We start from the raw sequence: 15,764 nt of genomic DNA on the forward strand, positions 1-15,764 counted from the left end.
TGCAGGTGCATAAATTGTTATCAAATGCAACCATATATATGTACCTTGGCGTCTAGCAGCTTGCCATCTTTCCTTGTGGTTCCATGCTTCCTCTGCACCAGCACACCAAAAAGATGAGTTAGAACAGGGAGCAATGCTAGTTATACAGTAAGATACCTAGTCAACATCAAGAAGACAATACATTATTGGAGCTAAATCTCCTGTTGGGCGTTACTACACTATCGATTTTAGATAGCAGCTCTTACCTGTTTGCCCCTCCATTCCAGTATGTCCATCAGCTCAATGACAAACAATCAGACGAGCATCTATAACTATTTTTGTTGTTTTCCCAATGTACAATTCAAGAATGTCACAGCGTGCTGCTACTATGATTCTATCCATCCCAGCCTCAAAGGTCCCACGGAGGCAGAAGGGGGTACCAGCATGACTATCATATGTAGTTTCTTTGTTTTCTTTTTTTTTCTCTGAATAAATTTGAAGATGATATTTGTTATTACCAAATTTTAATGATATTCCCTACTATTCCTTCAGGGAAAATAGTATGATATACTTCACAAAAAACAAAAGAACTTCTCTATTTAAAGGCATGACTGCAGTTCAAAACCGTACCTTTAAGAGACCTTTTACAATGCTCGGAAATGCTTTCTAACGCCTCCCAATACCTCCTAACGCCTACAAAAAATAGTTTTTTTGGTTGATTTTATTCATCAAAGGGCAGTATGATCATTGCGCAACTTAACCCAGCAGTCACCCACTCGAACAGCAGCCACTGTCGCCGCACCCTCGCCCTCTGGCTCGCACGCTGCCGCGCCCTCGCCCTCTGCCTTGCAGGCTGCCGCCGCCCTTCCGGCAGGAGTGCGGGGGCGGCGGCGCGTGGAGCCGAAGGAGGGGGAGCCGGAGGAGGAGGGAAGGCGGTGAACCTGTTCACGGCCGTCAACCAGGCGCTCCACATTGCCCTCGAAACCGACCCGCGGTGAGTGAGGCCGCCGCCGACGGCGTCTCGATCCACTCCTCTGTTCGTCCAGTTTCAGTTAGATATCATCTCGATTAACACACCTGAACATCGAATATTCCGATTCACTTTTCGAGTGAAATCCCCTCCCTTCCAAAGTTGCAATTCACCGTACCCAAGGGTGCTATGCGCACAGTTTAGCCAGCTGAAGATGATTTTCATTTCTGACAATGCTTATGTCTTCGGAGAGGATGTGGGTTTCGGTGGCGTGTTTTGCTGCACAACGGGGCTCGCCGATCGCTTTGGCAGGAACAGAGTGTTCAATATGCCGCTATGTGAACATGTGAACCTTTTGCTTGGAGCATTTGCTGATGCTTATGCCAATTTCTCTGTAGTATCAGAAAATTCAGTAGCGAAATCAGGCTGAGAAGTTACTTGTTTCTCAAATAAAAAAATGGGCCCCAAAAGAATACATTTTACCATGTTCCATCCTACTAAGAACGTGAAGTTTTCAAGTTGTCCACGCGAGGCTAAGGGATTACTGTTGGCTAGCATTAGAGATCCAAATCCAGTTGTATTTTTTGAGCCAAAGGTGGAGAAACCTTAAATGCTCAAATTCTATAACAGCTGCATCTGAATATCTGCTGTGCTTTGCAGAGACTAAAACTACCTCTCCTGTTTTCCTCTAGTGGCTGCATCGTTTGGCTGTTGATGAAGTACCTGAGGAGGATTATATGCTGCCCTTATCTCAGGCAGAAGTGAGTATATTTCTATCTCATTAACACCAAAAGGAATCGGGTGCACGTAGCCTAAGAGGGGGAGGGGGTGAATTAGGCAAACTAAAAACCTTAACATCAAGCTCCAACTACTTGCACATAAATTAAACTAAGATCAAGCTATCTAGATGTGCAACTAGTGTTCAACTAGTGTGAAAATCCTCATCCCAAAAGAGTTATGCAACCTATAGCCAATCCTATCAAGATTCTACTCTAGAAAGTAAAGGCAAACAAGGATTGCAATAAGTAAATACAGATGCTTAAAGAGGGATGAGAGAATGCAAACTCTTGTGACACGAGGATTTATCCCGTGGTTCGGTTAGCCACAAAGGCACACCTACATCCACGTTGTTGAAGCACTCACAAAGAGTATTGGTTCTCGGCCACCAAGACTCTTTCGTGAACACTCACGGTCACCTTTGCCCCGGGTTCCACTAAGGAGCTTCTCCACCAACAAAGGGGGTCTCCACGTCCCCCGCACAAAGTTTGTCGACGCCACTCCACACCAAGCCGGAGGGTCGTTGACGTGCCGGCGAGTCACCAAGACTCCAAGGATGGCCGGCTCACCGAGATCTTCTTGTTGGCTCGCTCAAGAACCAGCCACAAGGTACAACACCTTGCTACTACACTCACTCATGAGCTATCCTAGCACTCTCACTTACAAGGATGTGCTAAACCTAAAGGATTTGATCACTTTGCTCTTAGGTTGGCTTGGAGATGTTCTTCAATGTGTCTAGGTCTTCACTGAACTCCAGCAAACTTCAAATGACCGGGGAAACCCATATATATAGCCCTCCAAACGAAGTAGCCATTTAAGAGCCGTTGATCACTTTCTGTGTAGGGCGTCGGATAATCCGACCTGGTAGGTTCGGATGATCCGATCACTCACAGACCAGAGTAGTCGTTAGGCTTTCAAACTGTTGTCTTTGCACGAGTCGGATAGACCGACGCTTTAATCTGAACTGCGTCGGAACATCCGGTCCAACTAACATATTTGAATTCCATCCCAACGGCACTTGATCATTTCCACTGACCATTACTCCGACGCTCAGACTCAAACACGTCGGATCATCCGATCCCACAGCATGATTTCCAATTTGAGAAACATGCTCTCTGCAGAATCACCCGAGGCTTGCTCCGACGGTACCTTGACATGCGTCAGATAACCCGGCTGGTTTGGTCAGATAGTCCAACCCTAAGGCGTCGGTTTATCCGGTGCGCCTGAGTTTTCTCCACCTGGCCTCCACAAGTAGTGCAAATTGCACCGATGCCACTGCGTCAGTTTATCCGGTGCTGACCGGATACTCCGGTGGTCCTGGTTCGGATCATCTGGTGCAACTAGAAACAGTAGAACTCGTCCAATTCAATCTTTCTTTGAGTTCTTTCTTCGTGTTTTGTTTTGCTATGGCTTTTTACTTCATTCTAGGGACCTGATGAGATACACTTACAAACACATTAGTCTCATTGATTGCGTTGTCATACGATCATCAAAATCACTCGAAATAGCCTAAATGGGGCCATGTTCGTTACAATCTCCCCCTTTTGGTGATTGATGACAACACAATCAAAGCAAGCATAAATTTGCAAAGATTAACAAATTGAACCACTTACACTTGCTTGGATGCTTACCACCATCCAAAGTCGACTTGGACTCCCCTAAATCCATGATTTTCCCTTTTGCTTCTCCCCATATTTCTCCCCCATTTGGAAGACATCATCCTCCTTTGGGAGATACTTGCTTTGAGCCACATTTCTCCCCCTTTGGAGTCAAATAACCTAAAAAGGCCTTGCAAAATAATAGAGCTCAAAGGGAAAAGTTAGTAGCCTAGGGAGTTAGATCCATGAGTCATGATCCATGTGTATGATATCGATGAAGATACCACTTGAATGATTACTAGGGTGGATCACAAACCATGAAACTTGCATGATATGAGCTAAGCTTTCTATAAGTATGTGCACAAAATGATAATGTGAAAATCAAGTGCACAACTAGGTATTTAGACCAAGAAAGCTTAGATCATATCATGCACGGAGGTAGCTCTAAAGGATATAGAAATGATAAAGATGCCAATTGAAAGAGTTTTGAACCTTGCATACCTCCGGGGGATAACTTAGTTACCTTAGTTGTACCATTTGAAAGAAGATGAGTGGGAGGCACTTGGGTACTCCAAGGTGAACAAATATATGAGCACATAGCCTATGAACTTAGATATGGAAATTTAAGTTCAATAGAGCATGGCTCAATATGCATGAAAGTATACTATTTTATCTAATCACTCTTATAGAGTAGTTAATTCACATTGAGCGTGAACAACATTCTCTTAGAATGTTAACTCCGGAAAGAAGACTACAAAAGATAAACTTACAAACACATTAGTCTCCAAAATCACAAACCATAGGATGAACTCTCCCTAAATATGTGCATTTAGTGTTTGAATCACCAAACAAATGTATGCACATTGTTTATGACAACAATGAGAAGTTTACCCTATAGCTTGTGTTCATGGTACAAAAATGAAATACATACCTCATGAAGCCTAAGTACCATGAAGGGTGATCTTGTGTAGCTTTCTACACACTTATCAAACCATGTAGGTTGATCATGGATTAGAGCAAGACATAAGCAACCCACCATAAGTAGCACTAGGAAATGCAAAGCAAACATTCTAGCAAAAATAATGGAGCTACATGATGCTTGAATTGAAATCTAGCTACCATTACCTTATGGGGGACTTGGGCACCAAATGTCCAAGTTGTGAGCTTAGCTTCTTTTGCTTGAACCTTCTCATCATCTTGTAAGCCAAGCCTCCAAATCCCCCGAAGCTGATCCTTGGACTTCAAGTATCCTTTGAAACCCACACCATTTGAGGCCCCGTCATGTTGGTGATGACTTCCTTGGGCACCCAAATGGAGCGGTTCCAACTCCAATCCTTCTTCCCAACCTTGTGAGCAACCACTTTGCCATTGTCCTTCTTCTTGATCATATAGGTGGTGCTTTTGCTCTTGTTCTTCCGGTTGGGCTTGGTGTAGATGAGAGAACTCTTGATTATAATTTTCTTCTTGTTCTTCTCATCCGGAAGCTTCTTCTTTGGTTGAGAGCACTTGTCGGACTTGTGGCCTTCTTGATTGCACTTTGAGCAAGTCACGGTGGACCCCTTCTCAAGCTTCTTCATCATGTCTTCACGGTTATCTTGAGAAGGTTGGACATTGCTATCTATGCCTTTGCCCTTCAATCTAGCCAAGTCCTTTATGAGCCTTTCTACCTCTTGCTTGAGCTCATCATTTTCCTTTGCTATGAGGTCATCACATGATTCTACAAAACCATTCTCATGGCATTTCTTGTTGCAAGAGTTAGAAGTTTCCAAAGAGTCATTAGTTTCTTTAGTGATGCTCTCAATTTTTAATTTGAGCTCTTCATGCTCCTTGCTAAGCAATTGGAGTTTGCACATCAAATTATCATAATTTGTAGCAAGGGTAGCATTAAGATCATTAAGAGCATCATATTTTTTAGATTGTTTCTTAATTACTCTTTGGCGCTCATGTACTAAGTCAAGAAGTTCTTCATAGGAAAGAGAGTCAGAGTCATCATCACTTACATCACTTTCCATACCTTTAGCCATAAGGCATATATTGGATGATGAAGCCGTGCCCGTGTTGAAGCGGGTGGTGAAGGTCTTGTTTGACTCATCACTTGAGCTTGTGCTTGATTCTTCACCACCACTTGTCCATTCACCAAGAGCAACAAAGGCTTCTTCCTTGGGCTTCTTCTCTTTCTTCTTCTTGAATCTCCTCGCAACCTTCATATGTTGGTGGTGAGGCCCATCTTTGAGGAAAACTATATACCCCATTGAATTGATTTTCTTCAAGCTCTTGTTCATGATTTTCACTTGCTTGAAAAGCTTGGGGGACATGACATCTTCATCACTTGAGGAGCATTGGCTTTCTTCCTCTTCACTTGAGCTTTGCTTGATTGCCATCTTCTTCAACAACCTTTCTTGCTTGCTTGTGAGAGCGCTATGAGTTGGTGAAGAAGGTGGGGCTCTTGGCTTGATGTCGTTGTGAAGCTCATGGGCGGTCACCTTGTTGAGGACTTCATTTGGTGTCATTGTTGTGAGCTCTTTCTCATAGAGAATGGTTGTCACCAAATCATAGTCCGGCCTTCGAAGAGAATGAAGGATCTTGCGAATGAGCTCTAAATCATCAATTTTCTTCACATCTAAAGAGTTAATCTCATTCACAAGAACATTCAACCGTGAGTACATAGATTCGACATTTTCATGATCAAATTGCTTGAAGCTATTTAATCTATCAATGAGAGCATGATATCTTCCGTTTGCCACATCCTTTGTGCCCTCATGGTTCTCCTTGATAGTTTTCCAAAGATCCTTAGCATTTTCACAAGCAAACACACGATTGAAAATTTTATCATCAAGGGAACTTCAGATTACACATTTTGCATTAGCATCAAATTGTTTCTCTTGTTGACCTTTGCTTTTCATGCCTTCACTAGTTACTCTCCAAACATTTAGGCCCTTAGCTTGGAGATGTGATTCCATTAAAATCTTCCATCGTTGGAAGCCCGTGCCATCGAACCATGGAGGAGGTCCTAAAGAATCCATCCCTTCCCCAATGAGCTAACTCACTAGGAGGTGAAGCCTAATACCGATCCTATGAGCCGGTCACACAAATTGCCAATGGAATTGGCTTCCTTTGTGAGAGGTATGAGTCTCGGCTCTAATACTAATTGAAAGGAATCGGGTGCTCGTAGCCTAAGAGGGGGAGTGGGTGAATTAGGCAAACTAAAAACCTTAACCTCAAGCTCCAACTACTTGCACATAAATTAAACTAAGATCAAACTATCTAGATGTGCAACTAGTGTTCAACTAGTGTGAAAACCCTCATCCCAAAAGAGTTATGCAACCTATAGCCAATCCTATCAAGATTCTACTCTAGAAAGTAAAGGCAAACAAGGATGGCAATAGGTAAATGCGAAAGCTTAAAGAGGGAAGAGAGAATGCAAACTCTTGTGACATGAGGATTTATCCTGTGGTTCGGTCACTACTACAAAACAGGCCTTGGTTCCAGGCCATTTGTCCCGACAGCCTTTGGGCCCGGGACAATAGGTAGCTTTTGTCCCGGGTCTAACGGCTAGCCTGGCCAGCGCGGGGGGGGGGGGGGGGCAGGGGCCTTTTGTCCCGGTTGGAGCCACCAACCGGGATAAAAGGCCCCCCTCTTTGTCCCGGTTGTTGTCTCCAACCGAGACAAAACTCCTTGGCTCCCTTATCCCCTTCCCTCTCCCCCCGCCCGAGCCATTCAGCTCACTTGTTCTTACTGTTCTTGGCTCGGGAGAGGGGAGTTCTTGCTCATTTCTTCACCACATTTGTGAAAAGATCTTTGATTCTCCCGTCCATCCATCGACGCTAAAGGTTTGGGGCTTGTTTTTCTCTTCTTTCTTGGCTTGTATAGCTCATTTCATACTTTAGAAATAGAGAAAATGTGTAGCTAGCTCATTTCTTGGACATTTAGATTGCATATGTAGGTGTGATTTTCTTTTAGATTTAGATGAGTATGTGGATAGTAGAAATTTTTAGAATGAGTGTAGACACTTCATGCGATGTACTTGTATATATGACCATATTGTAGATAGTTGATTTTTGTATTCATGAATGAATAAATGAAATGAGTATATTAGAATTTTTTGTATTATGATTGGATTATTTTGACACTCTAGTGTTGCATTCGTTCATGCTCACACTCTAGTGATGGATTATTTGTATATTTTTTATATGATTTCATTGTTATTTGCAAGAGTTATTAATCTGATCATTGTAATTGTAGTAGTAAATAATGTTTGCATTGTAATGGTAAGAATTTATAATTTTGTGGAAAATAAAGGTATTTTTCAGTAAAATATGGCTTCAGCAGCTGGAGGGAGTGGCGTCGGTGGGGGTGATCGCTGTCCTTCTGGAGAGAAGGGCACAACTCGAGTAGGTGGTCGGTCCAAAAAACCTAGTGCTTTTCATAGGGCAGCGCTCCGTTATTTGGAAAAAGAATATAGAGAATGCATGGCAAGGGGCGAGGAACCTCCGTTTGATCTTGAGGATTTATTGTGGTGTTACGGTTCGTCACCACCAAACTCGGAGGTTTCAGCTCCGCCATCTTCTTCTGCGCCAGCAAGAAATCTGTTAGAGCATTCTGCGTTCCAACGCAAGGACGGTTGAAAACCTATGTGTTGTTGTCCGAATTTTTAAGTTTCATGTTGAGTACTCCTTTGTTAAGTTCTGTAATGGATTAAGTACTCCTTTTAATTAATCAAGATGTATGATGGATATTGCATATCTTTTAATTATTCATGTTATGTTACATTTAGTTTAATTTAGGTTTGATATATTTTATTTATTCGATACGTGTAAAGAATTCAAATCGATTTCTTTAAAATGCAGATGGACCGGCAATGGATGTACAATGCTGACCGACGTTCGAAAGAATTCATTGACGGCCTGCATTATTTTTTGTCTGTGGCTGAGGCAAACAAGCAAAATGGTTTTATGTGCTGCCCGTGTGTTCATTGCAATAATAACAAGGATTACTCATCTTCAAGAATCCTACACAGCCACATTTTCGCAAATGGTTTCATGGAGAAGTATGTTTGTTGGACGAAACACGGAGAACAGGGGGTCACCATGGAAGATAATGAAGAAGAAGATTTTGACGACCACTTTCTCGGGAATGCTGGAATCAGTGCATTCGATGACGATGTTCCCATGGAAGAGCCCGAAGTAGATGTAGCAGAAAATGATCCCAGCGACGATCTGGGGCAGGCATTGCACAATGTGCAGGCAGACTATGAGAGTGAAACAGAGAGGTTGAAATTCCAGAAGTTGTTAGAGGACCACCGTAAGTTGTTGTACCCAGATTGTCAAAATGGATTGAAGAAACTTGGCACCACCTTGGAGTTGCTGCAATGGAAGGCGACAAATGGTGTATCCGACAAGGGATTTGGTGAATTACTCAAACTTGTTAAAAAAATGCTTCCTAAGGACAACGAATTGCCTACCACAACGTATGAAGCCAAACAACTTGTTTGCCCTTTAGGATTGGAAGTGCAAAAGATACATGTATCCCCAATGACTGCATCCTCTACCGAGGCGAGTATGAGAATTTGGATGCATGTCCCGTATGCAGTGCATTGCATTACAAGATTAGAAAAAATGATCCTGGAGGTGCCGAGGGGGAGCCTCCCTGGAAGAGAGTTCCTGCGAAGGTCATGTGGTATTCACCTAGAATCCCACATTTGAAGCGTCTGTTTAGAAATAAAAATAATGCTAAGTTGATGCGATGGCACAAAGAGGAACGCAAGAAAGACTCGATGTTGAGGCACCCCGCTGATGGGTCGTAGTGGAGAAAAATAGATAGAACGTACCCTGAATTTGATTTGGATGCGAGAAACATAAGGTTCGGTTTGAGTACGGATGACATGAATCCTTTTGGTGAGATGAGCAGTGGTCATAGCACTTGGCCTGTGACTCTTTGTATGTACAATCTTCCACCATGGCTCTGCATGAAACGAAAGTTCATCACGATGCCAGTGCTTATCCCGGGTCCAAAGCCGCCCGGAAATGACATTGATGTGTACCTAAGACCATTGGTCGAAGAACTCTTATTGCTATGGGGCGATGAAGGTGTATGGATGTGGGACGAATACAAACAGGAAAACTTCAACCTACGAGCATTGCTGTTCATAACGATCAATGACTGGCCTGCTCTTAGTAACTTGTCAGGACATTCGAACAAGGGATACAAAGCATGCACACACTGTTTAGATGATACCGATAATATATGGTTGACTCACTGTAAGAAGGTTGTATACATGGGTTATCGTCAGTTTCTTCCCATCAGGCATGCGGTACAAAAGAAGGGCAAGCATTTCAAAGGCCAAGCGGACCACCGAACAAAACCGATGCACCGTAGTGGTAAAGACGTCTTCAACATGGTAAAAGATCTAGAAGTTATTTTTGGAAAGGGATCTGGTAGCCAACCTGTTCCGAACGAAAACGGAATGACACGCATGTGGAAGAAGAAATCTATATTTTGGGAGCTACCATATTGGGAAGTCTTAGATGTTCGTCATGCAATTGATGTGATGCACCTCATGAAGAATTTTTGCGTCAACCTGATAGCATTCTTGGGAGTGTATGGAAAGACAAAAGATACAGTAGAAGCACGTCAAGAATTGCAACGTATGGAAGAACGAGATGCCTTACATCCACAACAACGAGATAATGGACGACAATACTTAAGTCCTGCCAGCTATACTCTTAGCAAGGAAGAGAAAGAAACCATGTTTGACTGCTTGAGCAGTATAAATGTTCCATCTGGATACTCATCCAATATAAAAGGAATCTTAAATTTGGCAGAGAAGAAATTTACAAATCTCAAGTACCGTGACTGCCATGTGCTTATGACCGAACATCTTCCGGTTGTGCTGCGGGGGATTCTGCCTGATAACGTCCAGTTAACCATAGTGAAGCTATGTGCCTTCCTCAACGCAGTTTCTCAGAAGATAATTGACCCGGAGAATTTGATAAAGCTGCAAAATGATGTGGTGCAATGTCTTGTTGGCTTTGAGCTGATATTTCCACTATCTTTCTTCAACATCATGACACATCTTCTAGTGCACCTTGTGAAAGAGATTGATATCATCGGACCAGTATTTCTACACAACATGTTCCCATTCGAAAGGTTCATGGGGGTACTCAAGAAATGTGTTCGTAATCGAGCTCGTCCAGAAGGAAGCATCGCCAGTGCCTACGGAACTGAGGAGGTCATTGACTTTTGTGTTGACTTTATTGATGACCATAAACCGATTGGAGTCCCTGAATCGCGATATGAGGGGAGACTAACTGGAAAGGGTACATTAGGAAAGAAATCTTATGTCTGCACAGATGATTTCTCATTCAAGAAAGCGCATTATACGGTTCTTCAACAATCATCCTTGGTTGACCCATATATCGAGGAACACAAGAAAATTCTGCTCTCCAAATTCCCGGAAAAGTCTGAGGCATGGATTACACGTGAGCCCATGAACACTTTCTGCAACTGGTTGCGGAAGCATCTAATGCATTACATGGATATAAGTGAACAGCTGTTCTTATTGGCTAGGGGACCATCTTGGAATATCTTAACATACCAAGGGTACGAGATAAATGGAAACACATTTTATACGATAGCCTAAGATAAAAAGAGTACCAATTAAAACAGCGGTGTTCTTATGGATGCCACGGACAATAATGGAAAAAAGGACACATATTATGGCTACATTGAAGAGATATGAGAGCTGGATTACGGTCCCAATTTTAAGGTGCCTCTATTTCGTTGCCAATGGGTTAAGCTATCTGGAGGAGGGGTAACAAAAGATGAGTATGGGATGACAATAGTTGATCTCAACAATCTTGGGTATAGAGACGAGCCATTTGTCCTAGCCCAGGATGTCGCTCAGGTTTTCTACATTAAGGACATGTCCAGCAAGCCAAAGAAGGGGATAAACAAGCAAAAGGATGAGGCTAAGCGGCACATAGTTCTATCAGGAAAGAGAAACATCGTTGGAGTGGAGGACAAGACAGACTTGGCAGAAAAATATAATAATTTTGTTGCCATTCCACCTTTCGAAGTAAATGCTGATCCATGCATCCTGCTAGCCAATGATGATGCTCCATACTTGCGCCGTGATCATAATCAAGGGACATTTGAGAAGAGAAAGTCTGTTACCGCTAATCCTTCATGTATTTGAATCATTTTATATTATTGTATAAAAAAGTAATCGCAATTCGAATACTTTTATTATATATGTACTGTACAATTATACTTTATGTGTTATATATATATCATTTTTTATATTTTTCACTTAATTACCAGACTCAATTATAATTTTCATTCAATAATGGATTACTCAACTAATTTTATTTATTTCATGAAATTACATTCACATTAACACACTATACTCTCTCACTAACACACACAATCTCACTAACACACACACTATCTCTCAAACTCACACACTACTCATTAATATCATGAAATTGCTTAATTTTATGTAAAATTCAATTTTTAAATGTTAATATCGTGATAGAATCCACTTTCTATCGAAAAGCAACAGTTTGAAAAAATTTGTTCACCTAATATATTTTTGCATGGTCAAAATAACAAATATAATTTCAAAAAAGTTAGATATTTCGTTGACCCAACACTTGAATGAAAATTAATTATTTTTGTTGCGTGTATCAAGTTTATATAGAGATAAGAAATTTTGTTCCATAATTTTTGGAATCAAAATTTATTAACTGAATTAACAAATGAAAGCCTATTTTAAAAGAGAAGTAAAAAGAAACAAAAACAAACATAAGATTTGGCGGGAATGAGGGAAAACGGGCCCCTTTTCTCCCGAGTGATAGATCCACCCGGGACTAAAGGTGGGCCGCGGGCTGGGAATTTTCCCGGCCCGCCCAAAAACACCTTTTGTCCCGGGTGGAGCCTCGACCCGGGACAAAAGGCCCTTTTGTCCCGGGTGAAGCCACCACCCGGGATAAAAGGGCCTTTTGTCCTGGGTCGTGGCTTCACCCGGGACAAAAGCCCCCCATATATTTCCTTCCTCCTTCGCCCTCCCCCCCAAACACTTGGTTTCTTGATCTGCGCCTAGTGCCGCCGCCGTCCCCTGCTCCCCCCATCGTGGGAGCCCAACGTCCCCGAGCACCGCCGCCGTCGACGTCGCCGCCTAGAGCCCCGCCGCGCGAGCCCAACGTCCCCGAACGCCGTCATCCCTGAGAGCGCCGCCGCCGTCGACGTCCGGCATCCCGGCCCGGCCCCCGCCACGTGAGCCCAACGTCCCCGAGCGCCGCCGACCTCATGCCAGCGCCCAGAGCCCCGCGTGCTCCCCGAGCACACCGTCGTCCTCCTCCTCCCCGACTTCGTGTACTCCACCGCCGCGTCGTCATCCCCATCGCCGGCGTGTCGTCCTCGGCCCTCGCTTCAGGGCTCCGGCTCCGCCTCGGCGTGTCCTCGCCCCTCGCATCCGGCTCCGGCCACGCCTGCCCGACGTGTGCTCCGGCTCGCCCCGCCGTCACCTGTGCGCGCCCTCGCCGTACGTGCGCCGCGCGCTGCCCTGGCCCTACCACTGCAGCGCCCGGCCGGCGCCGCCCTAACCCTAATGTGGATTATTTGTTTAAATTTGTTTAGAAATTGGTTTAAATATGGATTATTTGTTTAAATTTGAAAATATGGATTATTTGTTTAGAAATTATGTTGTAAAATATAGATTATTTGTTAATTTGTTTAATTTTGATGACAATTAGGGTGTTAATTACTTTTGAAATTATATTATTTTGAGTGAAATCATAATTTGTTGTTTAGAGTGAAATCATAATTTGTTGTGTAAATTAAGGTATATTTACAAATTTTTAAATGTATGAATGTGTATGTATGTATGTGTAAAGTGAGTTTAAATTTCTTTTAAATATTTCATGTATATTTCTTGAATTACTTAGAGAATATTTCTCGACTTCATCTATCGATCGTTACTTAGTGAAAAAACCATCTAGAATATTTCATATATAGATGATTTCAAGTTTATTTCTTGAATCACTTAGAGAATATTACTCGACCTCGTCCATCTATCGGTACTTAGTGAAAAAACCATCTAGAATATTTCACGGTCGATACTTAGTGAAATTATAGATAGAATATTTCGTGTATATTTTTTGAATTACTTAGAGAATATTTCTCAACCTCATCCATCGATCGGTACTTAGTGAAATTATCGATAGAATATTTCTTTTATATTTCTTGAATTACTTAGAGAATATTTCTCGACCTCATCCATCGATCGGTACTTAGTGAAAAAATCGTCTAGAATATTTCATATATAGATGATTTCAAGTTTATTTCTTGAATTACTTAGAGAATATTACTCGACCTCGTCCATCGATCGGTACTTAGTGAAAAAACCATCTAGAATATTTCACGGTCGATACTTAGTGAAATTATAGATAGAATATTTCGTGTATATTTTTTTGAATTACTTAGAGAATATTTCTCGACCTCATCCATCAATTGGTACTTAGTGAAATTATCGATAGAATATTTCTTTTATATTTCTTGAATTACTTAGAGAATATTTCTCGACCTCATCCATCGATCGGTACTTAGTGAAAAAACCATCTAGAATATTTCATATATAGAATATTTCAAGTTTATTTCTTGAATTACTTAGAGAATATTACTCGACCTCGTCCATCGATCGGTACTTAGTGAAAAAACCGTCTAGAATATTTCACTGTCGATACTTAGTGAAATTATAGATATAATATTTCGTGTATATTTTTTGAATTACTTAGAGAATATTTCTCGACCTCATCCATCGATCAGTACTTAGTGAAATTATCGATAGAATATTTCTTTTATATTTCTTGAATTACTTAGAGAATATTTCTCGACCTCATCCATCGATCGGTACTTAGTGAAAAAACGTCTTGAATATTTCATATATAGAATATTTCAAGTTTATTTCTTGAATTACTTAGAGAATATTACTCGACCTCGTCCATCGATCGGTACTTAGTCAAATGCTCGCAAATATGTGGATTATTTAGAGAATTTTAAGGGTTTTATTTGTATTCATATTTTAGTTACGATGGACCCACGACACACAGACGCGGAAGACGAATAGTTCCTATTGAATATGATTGCCGAAGGTAAAGGAGATGTCCCTGAACAAGCTGATGATGGCAGCAATACCGACATATATTTAAATATGTCCGGTGATGGAATTGAGCCACCATCTATTTAGGATGACACTGCTGGTGAACAAAGTGCTAATGTACATATCACAACTATACTTATTTGTAGTGAAAATCATATTTTCATCTGAATCTATATGAATACTATGAATGTTTTTTTATAGCCGTCTGGATCGTCGTCACAGCAGAAAAAGACGAAGCGAGGCCCGACAAAAAAATTGGAAGGGCGGTTCATTATAACGGAAGTTGGTCCAGATGCCGAACCGATCGCTCCAGAATCTGCCGCCAAAAATTCATAAGACAATTCGGATGTATTGTCAGGGACCACATCCCGATCAGCTTTAGGCTCTGGAAAGCTTCCAATCCAAGCGAGGAACGGGATGAGGTACCCGAAAGAGAAAAAGAATGGTGCTGGCGGGAGCTTAGGAAAAACTTCACGGTTCCAGCTGAATCCGAAGAGATATGCAAGCGCTGGACCCTGAGTAAGATGGCCGAATAGCTGCAATCATTCAAGAAAATTTTGACGAAAAAATATATCAAGACCGGGACCACACCCGTATTTACCGGCGAGCTCGAAAAGCTCAGGGGTCACTGGGATGCATTTGTGGAATACAAGTCTTCAGAGCTTGGGCTTCAGAAGGTGTAGAAGGCCAAAGACAACGCCTTGAAGAAAGTGTACCATCACACTCTAGGCCAAGGAGGCTACAAGCTTTCGATACCCAAATGGGAGAAGATGGAGCAGGATCTGCTTGACAGAGGCATCCAACCTGCGACCATGAACTGGCCTGAAAGGTCAAGGACCTGGTTTTATGGTCACGGGGGAAGCTTGGACCCATTGACTGGGGACTGCATCTATGGGCCAAAGATCCAGCTAGCAGCCCAGAGACTACAGGAGGCCATACAAGCAGCGGCCGAGGGAACATTCCAGCCGAATAGAGAGAGGGACGAGCTGACTTACGCCCTTGGGAATCCAGAGCATCCGGGCCGCACAAGAGGCAAAGGCGTGGTTCCGTAGAAGTATGGGTTCAGGGATTACATTGAATCATATAGAAGCCGACAAAGAAGAAAGAATGATGAGCGGGAGCACTTGCGAAGGCTAGAGGAACGGCTCATGTCACACGATCAAAGACGGGAGGAAGAGGTTCAACGCCAAGTGGCCATAGCAATGAGCCAGCAACAGCAAGCGCAAACGGTGCCTCCAGAGCCTAATGTCGCAGCCGATAATATTTCTCAGCGGAAAAGCAG

At 42.4% G+C, this 15,764-nt stretch overlaps 1 protein-coding gene across 1 annotated transcript in view; it reads right to left on the bottom strand.

Annotated features, from left to right (window-relative positions):
* LOC120665334 (transcription factor TGAL5-like) overlaps window positions 1-15,764 on the bottom strand; it is a 45,013-nt gene that overhangs the window by 22,502 nt on the left and 6,747 nt on the right. Inside the window, exon 4 of the mRNA XM_039944873.1 lies at window positions 45-92. Within this exon, the coding sequence (XP_039800807.1) occupies window positions 45-92 (48 nt within the window). The remainder of the gene's footprint in view (window positions 1-44; window positions 93-15,764) is intronic.

Source organism: Panicum virgatum, chromosome 3N (genome assembly GCF_016808335.1).
Source record: "Panicum virgatum strain AP13 chromosome 3N, P.virgatum_v5, whole genome shotgun sequence".
NCBI classification, from domain to species: Eukaryota; Viridiplantae; Streptophyta; class Magnoliopsida; order Poales; family Poaceae; genus Panicum; species Panicum virgatum.